The sequence below is a fragment of the Tachyglossus aculeatus genome, chromosome 10, assembly GCF_015852505.1.
Source record: "Tachyglossus aculeatus isolate mTacAcu1 chromosome 10, mTacAcu1.pri, whole genome shotgun sequence".
In the NCBI taxonomy this organism is placed as follows: Eukaryota; Metazoa; Chordata; class Mammalia; order Monotremata; family Tachyglossidae; genus Tachyglossus; species Tachyglossus aculeatus.
Window position 1 is genome coordinate 42,326,487 of NC_052075.1, and position 18,234 is coordinate 42,344,720.

The window sequence follows — 18,234 nt, forward strand, 5'->3', positions numbered from 1 at the left end:
ACACTTTGATACTCACCCCAGCCCACAATGCTTATGTAAATATTCTTATAGTATACTATTTCCCCAGTCCCTAATCTGTCTTAATGTCTCCCCCCGTAGACTCGAAGCTCTTCGTGGGCAGGGATTGTATCTGCTGTGTGTTATATTTTTCAAAGCATTTACTGTGTGCAAGAGCACTGTACTAAGTGCTCAATAGAAACTCTTGATGAGGACTCACCGTACCTCGTTCTCGCCTGTCCCACCATCGACCCCCGGCCCACATCATCCCCCTGGCCTGGAATGCCCTCCCTCTGCCCATCCGCCAAGCTATCTCTCTTCCTCCCTTCAAGGCCCTGCTGAGAGCTCACCTCCTCCAGGAGGCCTTCCCAGACTGAGCCCCTTCCTTCCTCTCCCCCTCGTCCCCCTCTCCATCCCCCCATCTTACCTCCTTCCCTTCCCCACAGCACCTGTATATATGTATATATGTTTGTACATATTTGTTACTCTATTTATTTTACTTGTACATATCTCTTCTATTTATTTTATTTTGTTAGTATGTTTGGTTTTGTTCTCTGCCTCCCCCTTTTAGACTGTGAGCCCACTGTTGGGTAGGGACTGTCTCTATATGTTGCCAATTTGTACTTCCCAAATGCTTAGTACAGTGCTCTGCACATAGTAAGCGCTCAATAAATACGATTGATGATGATGATGATGACTCCCACTGAGGGCCGTCTACACTCCCCTGCGGTTCACAAGACCTTGTCTCCAGTGTATCTTTAAAAGTACTTGTGGATTTCAAACTGCCACCCAGCCTGGAAGTTGGGAAATCAAAGTGCTGGTGGGTACGGTCTTTCTGTCCTCCCTCCCTCCCTCCAGGAAGGGATCTTGGATATACAGCAAGAGGATCTTGGTTAAACAGCACAACGTTGGCCAAGTGAGGGATGATGCTGGGGCCACCCCAGTAGGCACTGGGTGGTGGACCCACCTTTCTTTCTGGCTGCCAAGTAACTTTCTTCTCTCCCTCTCTCTGTGTTCCAGTCCCGAGCAGAACCGGCTGGCTGAGTGCGAGGACCAGGCAAAGGTGGCCAAGAAAGGGATGTGGAGCGAGGGAACCGGCTCTCATACTATCCGGGACCTCAAGTACACCATCGAAAATCCCCGGCACTTTGTAGACTCGCAGCACCAGAAGCCCGTTAACGGTGAGCCATCTAGTGGGGACTGAGCAAAAAGTTATATGGGGTGACCATAGGCAGCTTGGAGTTTGGTTTCCACTCAGGAGTTGTTATTTATGCCCCCCTACCCCCCAAATACACACATACACACACTTCTCTGGAGAAACCGTTTAAGCTACGATAAGGAAGCTCAGAAATGTAGGACAATCCAAGTTGGTTGCTAAAGAATTTGAGTTCACTTCATACCTAGATGGTAACTATAAAATTCTGGTGCCGTTGTCGGCCCAGTAGGTTGAGGTACCAGTCTCCCTTTGCATAATTTGTGATTTCTCTCTTACCCTGTTATCAGACCTCCCCCGCCCCCCGAGTCCTAGGCTTTGTGTGTTTTCCAGCCAAGCATAGTACTTGCTGGGCCTGAATGTCCAAGTGCAGTGGAAGATTGAGCAATTGTTGTAGCTCCATGTAGGCAGCCCTCCAAGAATAATGAGTTCGAACTGGATGTTTTTGACCTGAATGATTTAGATGATTTATATAGAGCAAATAACTGGATTATCAACTGCTCAGTTCTTCTCTCATTTAGGCTGTCCTGATGTAACCCAAAGCAGTCCTATAAATTCTTCCCAGATCCTCTCATATCTCTCCTTTAAATTGGTTTCAGCTCAGTCTTCAGTCAGTGGCATTGATTGAGTGCTTACTGTGTGCAGAGCACTGTTCTAAGAACTTGGAAGAATATAGTACAACAGAATTAGCAGATACATTCCCTGCCCATGCTGAGCTTATAGCCTAGAGGGGGAGACAGACATTAATAGGAATAAATAATATATAATAATTTAAAGATATGTACATAATCTTGTGTTGGCACTGTGCTTGCTCAAGACAGGTCTTTGTCTGGGCCGTAAACAAGGGTAGTTAGTGACCTTGGAGGTGAGTTGTCGGCCTGGCGCTGATCTTGTCTCCATTCTTAGATCGGGTGGTTCATGCAGGGAGATTTTTGGATGCGCTCTGTAATGGGGTGTCCTATCTGGGTTGTTAGCCTGGTCTAGGTGAGTTGTAGCTGATTCCCTCCTAGGTAGTGATGTTTGCCTCTCTGCCTCCAGATGTAAGCTCATTGTGGATAGGGAATGTGTCTGTGTATTGTTATATTGTACTCTCCTCAGCACTTAGTACAGTGCTCTGCACACACTACGTACTCAAGAAATATGATTGAATGAATTGAATGAATGCTCCTTTGAGGTTGAGGAAGACTTACCCCTTTCCTTCTGTTCAACAGCAATCATCGAGCACGTGCGAGACGGCAGCGTGGTCAGGGCCCTGCTTCTCCCGGAGTACTACCTTGTCACAGTCATGCTCTCTGGGATCAAGGTCAGGCTGTGATTGGGCACTAGGGGTGGGCAGGGAACTTTTATCTAGCCCAAGTCCCTGCCCATTGTCTGCAGGAGTCTCCAGTGCCATGCTCTGGCCCCTTTTCTGTGGCCGTCCTCAACCAGGGATCAGGCCTCCCAATCCAGCCTCAACAGTGTTGCTGTTGCACAGAGTTGGACTTGGGTCCATCAAACTCTTTCCCTCCATTGCCTCTGCCTCTCATTGGAGGGTGGGGAAATGTTTGCTGAGGAAGATGTGAATGTGGGGGGGATGGGGTTGGAGTTTCTGGGGTCTGCCCGCTGGTGCTCGTTAAACCGCAAAGTGCCCGGGACTAGCAGAGCTGGAACAGGCACTGGCTGGTGAAGAGCTACTTTTATTCTCACTTCCCCCGTCGTTAGTTGAGGGAGCCCTGGTCACCGAGTGGCAGAAATGGACTGGACTAGCCTCTGAACAAGCTGGGCGGTGTCCAGTCCGCCAGGCCTCTAGACGCCTTTCTGCTCCGGTGCCTCAGGCCCCGAGGAGTCCCCCCATCCACTTGACTGGTCGATGCTTCCTCTGCAGTGCCCGACTTTTAAGCGAGAGGCAGATGGCACAGAGACACCCGAGGCATTTGCAGCTGAAGCCAAGTTCTTTACTGAATCCCGGCTCCTGCAGAGAGATGTGCAGATCATCCTGGAGAGCTGTCATAACCAGAATGTCCTGGGCACCATCCTGCACCCGGTAAGGGCCACTGTGCTGTTTGGGGTGGGGAAGGGGCAAGAAGTGGCGGAGGAGAGGGAGGCCTTTTGTTGCCCTTCACCAGCTTGGTGGATTCCTTTTTAGTGGAGCTTGTCTGGGATATCTGAGGAGTCAATTATTTAGGTAGTAATGAAGGATCCTGAGGTGGAATGCTGTCCTCAAAGTAGCGGGGCAATAGAGAGTTAGGAAGAGGGTTACTTGTAATGACTGCCAAAGAGGGCAGTGGTTGGTCTCTGGAAGATGAGCTAGAGACATGGCAAATCCCACTCTTCTTGTCGGGGGACTGTTAGGGTGCTCACTCTAGGATTTTCCCATCTGTAAATGCCCTTGAACTGACTTACAGGGCTTCAGGCTGTTGGAAGAATGGGACTCTTCCTTAGTTGACCTGGAGAATTGCTAGTTCTCATTGATCTCTCAATCTGTACTAAGCGCTTAGTACAGTGTTCTGCACACAGTAAGCGCTCAATAAATATGATTGATGATGATGATCTCTCGTCCACACACAGTCCCTGGCTATAGGGGTATGCTGCTTGGCTGATTAAACTACAACAACAACAACAAAAACAAACCCCCAAATTTAAAAAGGCCAACAGAGCGAGGTGTCTCCTTAAAACATGCAGGACTTTCAGGCCCTCAAAAGATGGGTAGGTATAGGAAGTATTTCCTTTTTCTTTGTCCATAACTGAGTACAGTTCTGGAATGTACCAAGTTTTTTCTCCCGAGTCTTGAGTGACAGCTCATGCCTGGGGATGCTGGTAGATTTGCTCTCACTCATTCCTACCACTGGGAATTGCCTCAAGGTTCATATAGTTGGCAGTGGAGGAGGTCAGACGTGGGGGAGGAGGTGAGACAAGGTGGATGGCGAAGCCAGTGAGTATTATCCGGGCGTACTTGCTGCCACTGTGATTCCTGGGCTTTTGTTGAGAACCGAGGAAAAACTGCCTGGTGGTGTACTTAATGTGGGACTTTGAAGTGAAAAATTCAGGCAGCAAAAACACCCTCACCCTGTAACTGGATCTTCGACCTGCTTCACCTCTCTGACTTGCCCTCTTTTCTTCTAGAATGGGAACATCACAGAGCTTCTGTTGAAAGAAGGTTTTGCCCGCTGTGTGGATTGGTCCATTGCCGTGTACACACGAGGAGCGGAGAAGCTGAGGGCCGCCGAGAGGTAACCTAGGCCTACTAGTGCCTGGCTGAGTGTGATTAAATGTTGTTGGGAGCTGGAAGGAGGGGGCGAGATCATCTACTCCATTCTTTAGCCTGGAGAAGAGCATCGCGCTTAGCGCAGGCATTCACCATCTTTGTAAAAACTATTCCAGACACGTTCTGTTAGTGATGAATCGGGCAAAGCCTTTAACTGTTGACCACTGTGGCCTGACCAGTGCTCATCTGAATGGCAGAAGGCTGTATTATCACGGACAGAATGCACAAGTCTTTCCAGGAGAGTCTTTCCAGGATATTCACGCTTGTGTCCGCAACAGCATCTTCCCACTGAAGGCCAACTTTCCCACTGTTAGGCTGCCCCCGTCAGAATGTTGGCCCTCTTGTAAAGGTCGGGCGGAGGGGGTGACACACGTGTGGAAGGGGGTGTCTTTGGATGCGTATTGTGTCAGGAAGATTCCTTTGATTGGAATTCCCAGGTTTGAATCGTTCTGACTCAGGACTGAACTGTTCAAGTGCTAAACCCGGCCCCAGAGCTCATTCTCCGCCCCCCCCCCCCCCCCCCCCCCCCCCAAGCATGACAGGACTTTGCTTTTTTGGGGATTCTGAATTGTGACTTTTGAGGATGATCAGTTGCCTGGGGGGTTTTGGAAATCTGATTTCAGCACCTAATGGTAAACTTGATGGGATTGGAACTAGGATGTTGGGGGCCATGGAGGGGTGTTGGTCTTAGGGAGAAGCCCACAGCTTGGCTTCTGGGTCTTGTGCTTTACTCACTGGAGCACTAGTAGAGGATTATTTTCGTTTTCCACTATCCTTTGAAAGAATGAATGCCTCCACTCTTTAGAGGTTGAATATTTTCCCTTATTCCCTCAGGTACAGTGCTGACCCCGTTTGGGGTGCCTTAGACTTGCAGATCAGAGCCCTATTATTTCAAAGTAAATCTTTGAATTTGTAGTATTTTATTTTTTGAAAGTCCTTTCACATTCAGTGGTCTCATTTTACCATCCCTCATTTTACCTTTGAGGTAGGGAGAGTCACCTATTCCCATTTTGCTGACGACGAACCTGAAGTACAGAACAGTTAAGTGACTTGCTCAAGGTTGCACAGCAAGCCAATGTAGATGTGGGACTAGAACCTAGGGCTCCTGGCTCCCACATATATGCTCTTCCCACTAGGTTATTCTGCAGTTTGAAAGAAACTTAATGGTTCTTATGGGAAGCTGGAGGGCATCTGACCGGGCATCCCATTTCCCGTTCCTCCTGATCCTTTCCCTGGGAATGTAGCAGCTCTTAATCCAGGTTTATTAGCCACACCAGCTTCTGTGAGTTCTGGAGGGTTTTGTAACATCTAGGGGAGGGAGTCCTGGAACTGATGGCCTGAATCAGTCAATCATTTGAGTGCTTACTTTTTTTTTATAGCATTTATTAAGCACTTACTATGTGCAAAGCACTGTTCTAAGCACTTACTGTGTGCAGAGTACTTTACTAAGCGCTTGGGAGAGTACAGTTTAACAGTTGGTGGGTACATTGAGCCCACAATGAGCTTACAGTCTAGAGGAGGACACAGACATTAAGTGAATAAATTATGGGTATGTAGATGTGTGTCAAGGGGCTGCAGGAGGGGTGAATAAAGGGTGAAAATGGAAGTGCGTGGGTGATGCAGACGGGTGTGGTAGAAGAAGAAATGAAGGCTCAGTTGGGGAAGGTCCCTTGAAGGAGATGGGCTCTTAATAAATAGCCTTTGAAGGTGGGGAGACTGATCATCTGTCAGATATGAAGAGGGAGGGCATTGTTGGCCAGAGGAAGGATGTGAGCGAGGGGTCGGCGATGAGATTGGGGGGAATGAGGTACAGGGAGAAGGTTGGCATTAGAGGAGTGAAGGGTGCGGCCTGGGTTGGAGTAGTTAATCAGGGAGGTGAGGTAGGAGGGGACAAGGTGTTTGAGTGTTTTAAAGCCTATGGTAACGAGTTTTTGTTGGATGCAGAGGTGATCCTGCCTCCAGAGTCCTTGGGATCAGATTTAAGATTTGGGTGGGGTTGGGTTGACGGCTGCTGACGGGAATCGGACTGGTCCCATCGCCAACTCAAGGATTTGATTGGAACTAGATGAGGCAGTTTGCTTGCTGTATTCAAATTCCTGTCTCTCACTAGACACCCTTGGCTCTGCCCTGAAGTCTGGGCAGCTGCAAGACTGAAGTGGGAGCCCGCTAGCTCTAGGGCTGGAACCTGGCCACTCCCTGTCCTGTTCCAGGCTTGGGAAACTGAGACCTCGAGCAGACCAAATGGATGGAACTCAGCTTGGACTGGGCAGTGGTTTTGATGGCCGGGAGCAGGACCACTGCCTGGGGTGGGAATTGGAATTTATAGTGAAAAGAGTTAAGGCCTGTCTGCATATCTCTGTAGCCTCTCTGCCCTTCCTGCCAGCTGGCCTGACATTCCCAAAAGATGGCCCTCCCAGAACCCTAGTGCATATGGCAGGGATGGCGGGGAGGAGGTTGGACCGGCTGGTCACCGGAGTGGGTGGCAAGGCTGCGGGAGAGCGTATTCGGTATGTCTTGCCTGGATGGTGAAGGATCTTTTCTCTCTGGCCAGGTTCGCCAAGGAGCGCAAGCTGAGAATCTGGAGGGACTACGTGGCCCCTACGGCCAATCTGGATCAGAAGGACAAGCAGTTCGTTGCCAAGGTGAGTCAGCAGGCACCTCGGACCGGCCGGGTGCAACCCGTGGGCATTGCAGGGTATGCCCATCCAGAAGAGCTCTGGCTTCTGATTGCCATCCAGGGCCGCCTACCACGCTTCGGTGCTTGGCGGAGAACTGGCGGCTTGCCTCACTCCTGCTGGAGCGGATTGCAGTCGACTGTAGCTCCCCACCGAGCGGGCCATGTGCATTGCTTGAGATGCCAGGAACCGACTGGGGGCAGCTGCATTGAGAACATCACCAAGAGAGCAGTTCTCCCCCTTGGAGGGCTTTTGGGAGATTGGAAAAAGGGCCGCCCTCTCCCCCAGGGATTTCCTCTTGTCTCGAGGTTTTGGAGGTTGCTGCCGGGATCACTTTGGCCCCACTAGTTCTGATCTCTCCGCTTGAGAGATGTCGCTGCCCTAACTGTTGCCTCCAGTTGTCCCTTGGGATGGACCAACTACCAAAGGGCTTACACCTTGTGCTTCTATGAAACACCTCCTCCAGCAGGCCTTCCCAGACTGAGCCCCTTCCTTCCTCTCCCCCTCGTCCGCCTCTCCATCCCCCCATCTTACCTCCCTCCCTTCCCCACAGCACCTGTATATATGTATATATGTTTGTACATATTTTTTTACTCTAATTTATTTGTACATATCTATTCTATTTATTTTATTTTGTTACTATGTTTGGTTTTGTTCTCTGTCTCCCCCTTTTAGACTGTGAGCCCACTGTTGGGTAGGGGCTGTCTCTATATGTTGCCAACTTGTACTTCCCAAGCGCTTAGTACAGTGCTCTGCACATAGTAAGCGCTCAATAAATACGATTGATGAGGATGACGATGAAAAGGTTTCCTCTTCAAAAACCCTTCCCCCTGTAAATTTTTGGCTCCGCCTAGGGACACCTGAATGGTGTTTTCTGTCAGTTGTGTGATTTAATGCCTTGAGGGAAGTGTCAGAAGTGTAACAAATATGGGATAGGAGGGGAGGGGAGTGCCCCCCACCCCGCCACATCTTTAGGGAAGTTCGATCCGGACTTGCCAGTGGAAGACAAGACTGAAGGCTGCCTGGTGATTCCCCTTATTCAGATGACCTTACTGCTTACTCCCTCTGAGAAGCCAGAAAGCTTGCATCCCCGGGGCTACCTAGGGATCTTAATTCCTCATTTAGCGGCAGTGCTCTCCTGCATAGTAACTCGCTGCGTCCTCAGGCCCGGATTTTCCTAGGCGGCAGGGGAACCACAAGGTGGCACTGTCCACTTGGGAAAGGCTGAAACTATCCTACTTATTTTATTTTGTTGGCATGTTTGGTTCTGTTCTCTGTCTCCCCCTTTTAGACTGTGAGCCCACTGTTGGGTAGGGACTGTCTCTATGTGATGCCAATTTGTACTTCCCAAGCGCTTAGTACAGTGCTCCACCCATAGTAAGCGCTCAATAAACACGATTGATTGATTGATTGATTGAAACGACCTGCCTTCTGAAGGGTGGATTTTAAGTAAAGCCCCTAAGGAATGGGTGGGAATTCCCCCTCAGCTTTGTGCCCTCGGTGACCAGGGAAGTGGGCCTGAGACTCCGAATCGTCGTCTTTCCCGGCAAGCCGCTGAGCTGTGAAATCAGGTAATCCCTGACCCTCCCGATCCCCCATAAATAATCATAATAATGGCATTTATTAAGCGCTTACTATGTGCAAAGCACTGTTCTAAGCGCTGGGGAGTTTACAAGGTGATCAGGCTGTCCCACGTGGGGCTCCCAGTCTTAATCCCCATTTTACAGAGGAGGTAACTGAGGCCCAGAGAAGTGAAGTATGTATATATGCTTGTACATATTTTTTTACTCCATTTATTTATTTATTTAATTTATTTGTACATATCTATTCTATTTATTTTATTTTGTTAGTATGTTTGGTTTTGTTCTCTGTCTCCCCCTTTTAGACTGTGAGCCCACCGTTGGGTAGGGACTGTCTCTGTATGTTGCCAATTTGTACTTCCCAAGCGCTTAGTACAGTGCTCTGCACATAGTAAGCGCTCAATAAATACGATTGATGATGATGATGATGAAGTGACTTGCCCAAAGTCACACAGCTGACCAGTGGCAGAGCCGGGATTTGAACCGATGACCTCTGACTTCAAAGCCCGGGCTCTTTCCGCTGAGCCACGCTGCTTCCCTAGCCACGCTGCTTCCCTATCGTTGGTCCCTAGCGTTGCCCATCGTTGGTCATGGCCGAGCCTGCCCTCAAGTCAGCCCGTAGGCAAGAATGGTCGGCTGCCTTCTGAACATGTCCACGTCGTAACTGAGAAGAGAAGTGACCCAGCTCTGAAAGCTGCCTACCGTGCTCTGTAACTGGCATTCTACACGATCTTTCAGGTGCCCTGCAAGCTCAATCTCCCTATTCCTCTTTCTTCTCTGGACTTGGATGCAGGGTGTTTGACCATTCCCCACAGAGGAAGCGGGCAAGAGAATCAGAGGCTGGTGATGGGCCCTGTTTGTGTGTGGAGAGTAGGGGAGTGGGAGGAGGACACACCCCTGGAAGAAAGCCTCAGGTACATCCCAAGGACCAGAGGCCTGTATTCATTATAGGCCGGAGGCTGAAGCTTGGAAGAAGCAGAGCAGTGGGGAACTGCATTTACCTTCAGTTCTGTCTTCACTAGTTTCTGTGCCTCTCCTGTTCTGGGCCCTCAACAAGGTGAAAAAATCTTGTCCAGTCTGGCCATGGTGAGTTTGTCACACTGACCTCCCAGAATGAGGGAAAGGTGCAACAGCTTGAAATTTAAACTGGTTATTGAAAGAATCTTCAGAACTAAGAGCACGAAGCACGGTGAGGCTCGTCCGTCCCCCCCAGTATAAATTATGAAATGTGGTCTCCCGTGTTTGCAGTGGCTCAGGTAGAGTCCTGTAGGGACTGTTTCGTCTGTCACTGTGGTGTTCCAGTGAGGACTCCTGCAAGCTCCATAGCAGCAGCAGCAGCACCAGCTTGAAATTCTCCACAGAAACCTGGATTTAGATGTTTGGGGCCCAGCCCCAGCAGAGCACACCAGTAGGGTGACTTGGGAACCTTTGATTCGTACCTTCCTTTGGGTGCATTTGCAGGAATTTGCAAATCTGGATGAGAGAGAATTTACCCCAGGCTCCCACACACCCCATTTCCAAGAGCTCCGAAAGTAGGTGAATTGTGTTCTTTTTCATGCCTGAGGCAGGCACGTTGTTGGAACCTGCCTCTGGCAAGGGCCGGTCCCCGTAATTTGCTTAGGCGGCAGGACTCCTGACGGAAGCGCAGGGGAGAACTCTCCTGTCTCCCCAAGTTAACGTGGAGGCTGTTCACTTCAGAATAATTAGCTGAACCTCTGCCTGAGATCTTGCCACCTGTCATGGACTGCCAGCTCTCCTGCCTGGTGTTTCTGCTGATGTGCGCCGTTCGGGGCCATATGCTTCCCAGGGCGTGTGGTTCAGCCCTCCTGCCCCTGCTTCTGCTGCTTCCTGCTGGTTTGGCAGATTTCACACACCTGACAAGTCGTCTTGGCCACACAGGTGCATCCCCTCATTGCCCTGCATAAAGGAAAGGGCCGGCCTTCCCCTCAGCTAGTTGCAGTGGGTTTGAGCTTGCTGGTGGTTGCTGGGTCTGGATCTGTTGTTGGCTCGGAGCAGGTCGAGGACCTCCTGATTCAGAGGTGCAGCCTCCCTCCGAGGCAGTGGATCACAGCAGGCTCTCGTTCCGCTCTGCTCATCAGATAGTGTTCCTGTTTGGCTGCAGTTCTGTTACGGGGGTTCCCAGCAGCAGGGCATCCCGTCACCTGGAGAATCTGTGTTGCTGTGTGGATGGTTCTAACGCTAAAGACCGTTCCCATTTCTGGCAGCCCCCAGACTTTTGCGCTGCAGGCTTTTCCAGGCGTTTTACTCAGCAATGTAAGAGTGATCCTGATGGCGGCAACAGCAGCGGGCCTTGGCTTCTCTGAGGTGACTTTCACAGAGTGCCCTTTGGGCTGAAGAGTGGAATGGCAAGAAAATCACCAGGGCCAGTCCTGGAAGGAAGTGTTTTGATGAGAAGAATGAGCAGCAGATTGGGTAGTTAACCTTGAGAGCAAGGGGACCCCCCCCCCCCCGCACTCCCCCAGAGTAGGGGAAGATTGATTTTGCAGCTCTCATGCCCACCCCTTGTTGACTCTAGAGCAAAGGCACTAACTTTATTGTGGATGGTGATGTACTCACCAGGAACCACTGCATCTGGAAGACTCTGGGCCCTGACAGTGAGTCACTTTGGAGCCAGGCAGGCCAGTGCTGTGGGACTTGTTCTCCACTGGGTTAAGATCCCGTAGAGTTGAATACTACAACGGGCCTTCTATGACTCCTGGCCGCCGAGTCATGACAGACAGACATCCTGTTGCAGCCGTCACACTTGGAGACCCTCTCCCTGTAGGCCCTCAATGTCTGAACACCCTCAATTTCTATGTCCCTTTCTAGACTGTAAACTTCTGTGCACATGGATGCCTTGTACTCCTTGTACATCCCGGCTCTGCCAAAGTCAACTGTGTGACTTTGTGACTGTGTGACTTTGGGCAAGTCACTTAACTTCTCTGTGCCTCAGTTCCCTCATCTGTAAAATGGGGATGAAGACTGTGAGCCCCCTGTGGGACAACCTGATCACCTTGTAACCTCCCCAGCGCTTAGAACAGTGCTTTGCACATAGTAAGCGCTTAATAAATGCCATTATTATTATTATTATTATTGTACTCACCAAGCATTTAGTACAGGGCTCTGCACACAGTATATGCTTAATACATTCCATTGACTGATTGATAGCCCTTCCCTCTCCGCATCAAGCAGAAAGTCCTGACCACTGTATTTGACACACATTTCAGCTCTTTCCCTTCGACCTGTCCACTCTTTCTCCCAGGATCCCCCAGCTCACACTCTTCACTTCTCTGAAGCTGATCTGCTCATTGTGCCACAGTCTCATCTGTCCTACCACTGACCTCTTGCTCACACTCTCCTTTCTGCCTGGACTCTTCCCGTCTTCAAAGCCCTTCTGAAATACTGTCAACTGATCAATCGTATTTATTGAGCACTTACTGTGTGCAGAGAGTTCTGGGGGAACTGGCACAACTGGCACTGCCCAGGAGAGGCAGTGACAGGAATGGGGAGGTCTGCCTAGCAGCTACATTCAGTAGCCGCCTAGGGACTTTGGATGATGATGATGATGATATTTATGACATGGTTACTGTGTGCCAGGCAGTGAGATACAAGATAATTAGATTGGACACACAGTCTTGTTTGCCACAGCCTAAAAGGGAGGGAGACTAGTTCTTCTCTCCCCCCCCCCCCCACCCCCATCTTAGAGATGAGAAAACTGAAGCACAGAAAGGTTCAGTATCATGCCCAAGGTCACAGAGCAGGCCAGGGCTGGGGCCAGGACCAGAAACCAGGTCTCCCAGTGCTAAGCTCTTTCCACTAGGCTGGGAGGCCCCGAATCTGTGCATTGATGGTACTTGTAGACACTCAGGATGTACGCTTTAAGTGCTTCTTAAATATCATTGGTTGTTTAAAGCATTGGTATCAGCCTCTGAGTTCCCCATGAGGCTGGTCTCTTAGGGGAGCAGACAGTGGCAGCTGCCTGATCCCTATGGGCTTTGAGGAGCACCTTGGAGCCTCTCTTCTCCGCCCCTCCCACTCACCCCTTATTCCTGCTCAGCTCCATGGGGACTGGAGAAACTGGGCCTGGAATTGCAGTGGGAGCCCAGAACCATTGGTTTATCACCAATGCCTCGCTGCACTGGCGAGTCCTTCCCCCAAACTCCTCAGGGGCCCTGGAGATGTCCAGGAAACTTGAGCCCTGGACACAGGAGAGACCGATGACTCTTGACCAGGAAACTTGAGCCCTGGACACGGGAGAGACCGAGGTCTCTTGACCTGGGCTTGAACAGACAACTTGTGCCGCTGTCGGGGTGCATCGGGGTATGTGGCGTGGTGGAAGATGAAGGTCAGCAGCAGGCTGCTAGGGTGCCTCGTGGCGGGAGTGAATGGAGTGACCACATTTAAAGGTGTTCTGATGAAAGATACCATAAGTAGTGGCATTGCTGCTGTAAGTATGGCCTGTAATGATGTGAGCATATAGGCTGGGGTAGTTAAGTGTTTCGCTCTGCATTACACTTACTACCCGGTACATGGCCATATACTGTATTTTATTGCTTCCTCTGTGTCTCTGCTCGGGAGCTGCTTGTTCTCTTGACAGTAATGACGCAGTTTAGAGGAAAAAAAATACACACATGCCCACCAAAGCCCCACCACCAGGAATCCAAACCTCGTTTGACTGGTAGCATCAGAAAGCACATTTCCTGAAGAGGACGTTTCCAATCAGGGAGATGTCTAGGAGAGAGGCTGCTGCCGTGGCCTAAAATTTATGGCTCTGAACATCTGCTGCTGCTGTGGCTAAGCCAGGTTAGAGCAGTGAAGACTTGGGTACTTTTTGGGAAGGCAGTCCCTGTTCCTAGCACTTGTTAATCTCAGGTGCTCAGGATGAAAGTTCGAGCAGTTCCACTGTGGACTTCCCCTCCCCTGGGCAGGACAGGACAGGCGGGCAAAGTTAGAGGAATTACCCAAGAGCTGATCACTGGAGTGTCCTTGCATCACTGGCAAGGGACCAAGCTAATGTTCTGGAATGAGAATGAGCATACATGGACATGGTGTCGAGTAAGAAAAGTTATCTTACTCCTGGACCCCAATTTCTGCCTCCATTAGTGTTTGAATTTCCTTGTCCCATAGCTTGGCTCTGGCTGAGTCCTGCCTCAGTGACCCTGCCTATGTGACTTTCAAGTTCCCTCCAAGGGCTGAATTTTGGGTCTCTTTGGGGAGGGAATTTAACTTCTGCACTGTAGCTCCTCCATCTATAAGGTCCGGGGGACATTTCACTTCCTTCTCCAGCACCTGACCTCCCCCCTTTCTGCTCTTAACCAGCCGTGGCGATTGTCCTTAATCAATCACTGAATGAGCTTCGAGCAATTTCCTGTGTGCGGAGCAGTGCACTAAGCACCTGGGACAGGGCAATGCAATACAACAGAGTTGGTAGACACAATCCATGTCCACAACCATTAATCCTCAAGCTGCTTCAACGACCCTGAGTGATAATCTGTGTTCCAGCCTTTTTCCCCCTCCGTCGCTGCTTTGTGGACCTCAGCTGCTGTATCCTGCATTGCACACTCTATCTCTGCTCTATTCTGTTACCTCTTCTCTAGATCTTCCCATAAAACCTCTCTTCCCCTTGGCGGGAGGTTGGCTGGCTCCCTGTGAAGTGTTAGGAGTTGGCCTGCTTGAAGGTGGCTGTGAAAACAAGGCCAGTGTGGCTTAATTTCCAAGGTCCAGGGCCCTGCGGGAGGAGCCGAACGTGGGGGAAGCATCCTACCTGCTTGTTGGTTTGATGTCCTCTGCTCTGCAGTGGAGTCCAGCTTCATCTCTCTGTCCCGTGCACAAAAAATTGACCGGTCTCTCCCTGCTGTGCAGCTGAACTTGCAGTTTGTTCTGCGGTTCGGCAGCTCCGAGGGGGGTTCGATTGAAGGCTGGCACTGTTCAGCTTGATGAGGGGGTTGGTTTCCGCTGCCTCCAGATAATGTGGGCGGGCACGATGGTCAATAGGTAACCTGAAGCAAAGGGATGCTCTACTGGCAAGGCCCAATTGCCCTGAAATGAAGGGTTCAGCTGGAGCTGGGCCCTGGGGCTTGGCTCCTAGGATTTGGTGGAAGATTTTCTGTTTCAGACCTACCTCCAGGGGAGCCTTCAGGACTCAGCAGTGGTGCTGCCCCTCCCTCTCGTCACCCAAGTAGAACATTCTTGTGTCTGCCCATGCAGGTGCACTAGACACCTCTTATCCTTCAAGGAGCAATATGTTCACTTAAAGAGGTGATAGGGCTGTTTCCAAGGGACACCCAGTAAATGGTTTTAACATGTCGGCTGCCCCCGGGGTCATAGCAGCCTCTCATCCCGACCCTCTGGCTGTTGCTGGGAAAACATTGCTCTGCTAGGATGGTGGCTGTATGCCTCACCTCACTGGGCTGGGGCAGTGCCAGTCCCTGAAGTTTAGGTATTTTCCTGGTTCCTTTCCACCAGTGAAACTCTTTAATTAGGCCCAGGGATAACACTTGCCATTTTAAGGGGAAAGGTATGTCCTTGACTTCCCATTAGAGGGCCTAACAGCCTGTGGCCCTGCTGGAATCTGCTTTACCAACAGTAGCACTGTGATGACATCCTCTGACTGGTCTCCAACATTTGCCCATTTTAAAAATTATTGTTTTCATTATTGCCCACAGGTCATGCAGGTGCTGAATGCCGATGCCATTGTTGTGAAGTTGAACTCCGGGGACTATAAGACCATCCACTTGTCCAGCATCCGGCCACCTAGATTGGAGGGGGACAGCGTACAGGTGAGGCTGAAGATGGTATGGGCAGGGTGGTAGGAAGAGGAGAAAGTGGTAGATGAAGAAAGAGGAAAAAAGTCTTTTGATCTCTAGAAGAGCTTTCCCGTGGATAACCAGTAGCACAGCTGTTTCCAAAAGGCCTTATCTTCTCTCTGTTGTCCTCCACCATGCATGCCCTCACGTGTGCGTGTGCGCACAAACACTCTCTCTCCTCATTTGGATGGCAGCTGTTCTATCCTGGCACCATAGACTCTGTTGGCACCTGCAGCTGCCTTCCTTCTTTGGCACCACAGGATCAGGCCCCGGCAGGTTATGTGTGAGACAGTGGGTATGTTTTCCTAACAAGCATCCTTTAATGCCTCTGCCCCCAAGCTGGTGAAGGGAAGATCCCAGTCTTGAAGGCATCATAGCTAGGAGCTGGTGGAGTAGCTGGGCTCTCATTTGCCTTTGGTCAGTTTTCATTTCAGGATTCCAGTTTCCCCGTCTTGCCCACCTGGAACATCTCCTTCCTCAGAGTGGCCACTCTGAGGAGCAGGCAGACATTCCAAGAGCTTATTTGGGCATCCTTCCGGGGCTGGTGGCAGCAAAATTGCCCACCTTTTGGCCTGGATGTTCAGGTGTATCATGTCTGAAAAATTGTCCTTTTGGAGCAAGACTCTGGAGGCTGGTTTTCTGCCTGCACATGGGCAGTTTCTGGACAGCCTGGTCACCTACAATCCATCTGGATGAATTATGAGGGGTTAGGTGGTGGAAACAGCATCATTTCTCTTTTAAAGCAATTTTATTTTTGTTGTTGCCTTCTCTGTGCTTAACAGCTTCCACTAGGCCCCGAATTAGGTCCTCGAGGATAAGAAGTTACTACTGGCCTTGTTGGCTGGAACTGGGAAATTGCAAAACTCCACACTGTGTGAAAACTCTGTGACCTGGGCTCCAATTTTCACTGCTCTCTCACTTGCCAATTCCTCTTCGCCTTTCTGGCGAGCTTGACTTGGCTTCCTGGGCTTCTGCCCTAGACCTCGGTGCCTTCAAGAATTGAGACTTATACTTGGGGTTTGTTCCAGGGCCTGTGGATGTCCAGCAGAGGGAAAATCAAAATGCTGTGATCGATTGTCTCTTCAGACCCTGCATTAAGAACACACCCAGAATGAGTTCATTTGACTGTCTGGCCAATCGGTTTGCTCTTCCGGTAAAAGAAACAGTTTGATGTGGTAAACAATACCGTGGAAGGGTGGAGAATTTAAATTCAGAAAAGCCTGGAAGTTCCAAGCTAAAGTTCTTCCCAGCGACTGAAGCTGTGCCTCATTGCACAGAGTAAATATACATCTCCAGTTTTATTGGCGCTGAGAGCGGTGTGCAATTCCGAATCTGTGCCTTGCCGTTGGAATTAAGGTTCCCACAGCAACCACAACTTTGAGATTCCCGAACTTTATTTTTGGGCCTGAGTTATTAGCCAAAGTATCATGTTATAGAGGTCTTTTGTGTTAAAATTTAAGTGGTTTTCCAGTGTGGAGTGGTGACCATTTGGAGTGAGATTTGTTCCGTCTCATGGTAAGGTTTCGGTTTTCGTAGGATTGCATCTCTGCAATCAGCCAGTCAATCAATGGTATTTGAGTGCTTACTGTGTGCAGAGCACCGTGCAAAATGCATGGGGGAATACAAGACAATATAATTGGTAGACATGTTTCCTCCCCAAAACCTTGAGGGTGGGGTGTGGAATTTCCCTTGGGTTGTGGACTTTTCTGGACCTCCCTCCACCCCCACTCCCAGCCCCTACTCCACAGAACTGGAGTAATAGTCGGTCTTGATTCTGTGGTCTTTCCCCAGCTTGAATTTTGTGGTGCAGTCAAGTTATATTGGCTTTCCTATGGGTTTGGCACTGGAATGGACAATAGGCAGTATCTGAATAGAATGACAATCTTGCATCCTGAAAGGATAGTTCATACAAATAGGGACTTACAGATACGGAAATTTTTTGTGTTCCAGATGTGGTGGGGCTGCGGATGATGCTCCGTATGGGTGGAACCCCGGAGTTACTCCATACCTGTCCCAGCCCCCTTTAAAGGAGCCAGGGAACCTGACTCTCTGATTTATAGGGTTTCTGTGAGTTCCTTGAGGGTGTAGGGATAGGGATGAGTGGGCACTCTGGTCCCTAAAGGGAGTTTTAAGGGTCTTAGGGTTTCCTTCAGTAGCTGGGAGCTCCTGCCCAGCCTTTGCTGCCACCACACGTTGTCCCAGTGTTGGCTGTTGGGGCCAAGGTCTCCCCTCCACTGCAGTTCATTTTGGAGCTTTGTAGCAATAGGAATTACCACAGTCATTCTCTAATTTGGGACTGGCTTCCCCTTTGCAGCCTCCACTTCTCATAAAAGGCAGGGAACATTTCTGCCAACTCAGTATTGTACTCTCCCAAGCGTTTAGTACAGTACTGTGCACATAATAAACACTGAAATACCACTGATGATGATCATGACGATTAAACCATTGAGGAGCCAGAGAGAGCCTGGAAGGTTGGTGGTGCTATCTTGCATTCATTCAGTCATGGAAGTCTTTAAGGAGGAAATGCGATTTAAGAAAAGTTAAAGCATGGAAAGGAGCTACTTGGGCAGAAGCAAGAATTGGCAGCATAGGGCCTGGGAGAGAGGAGGTTAACTGCAAATGGCAGGGGCAGATGGAAGGAAGCGGTAGACCTTTTCCTCAGGTAGTATGAGGAATGAGGATGCTCCCCAGGAGGCTGCTAGACAGATGGAGCTTGGTG

At 50.0% G+C, this 18,234-nt stretch overlaps 1 protein-coding gene across 1 annotated transcript in view; it reads left to right on the plus strand.

Moving 5' to 3' along the window:
- SND1 (staphylococcal nuclease and tudor domain containing 1) overlaps positions 1–18,234 on the plus strand; it is a 397,553-nt gene that overhangs the window by 43,104 nt on the left and 336,215 nt on the right. Inside the window, exons 5-10 of the mRNA XM_038752145.1 lie at positions 1,018–1,178; positions 2,422–2,513; positions 3,075–3,233; positions 4,313–4,419; positions 7,006–7,096; positions 15,375–15,488. Of these exons, the coding sequence (XP_038608073.1) occupies positions 1,018–1,178; positions 2,422–2,513; positions 3,075–3,233; positions 4,313–4,419; positions 7,006–7,096; positions 15,375–15,488 (724 nt within the window). The remainder of the gene's footprint in view (positions 1–1,017; positions 1,179–2,421; positions 2,514–3,074; positions 3,234–4,312; positions 4,420–7,005; positions 7,097–15,374; positions 15,489–18,234) is intronic.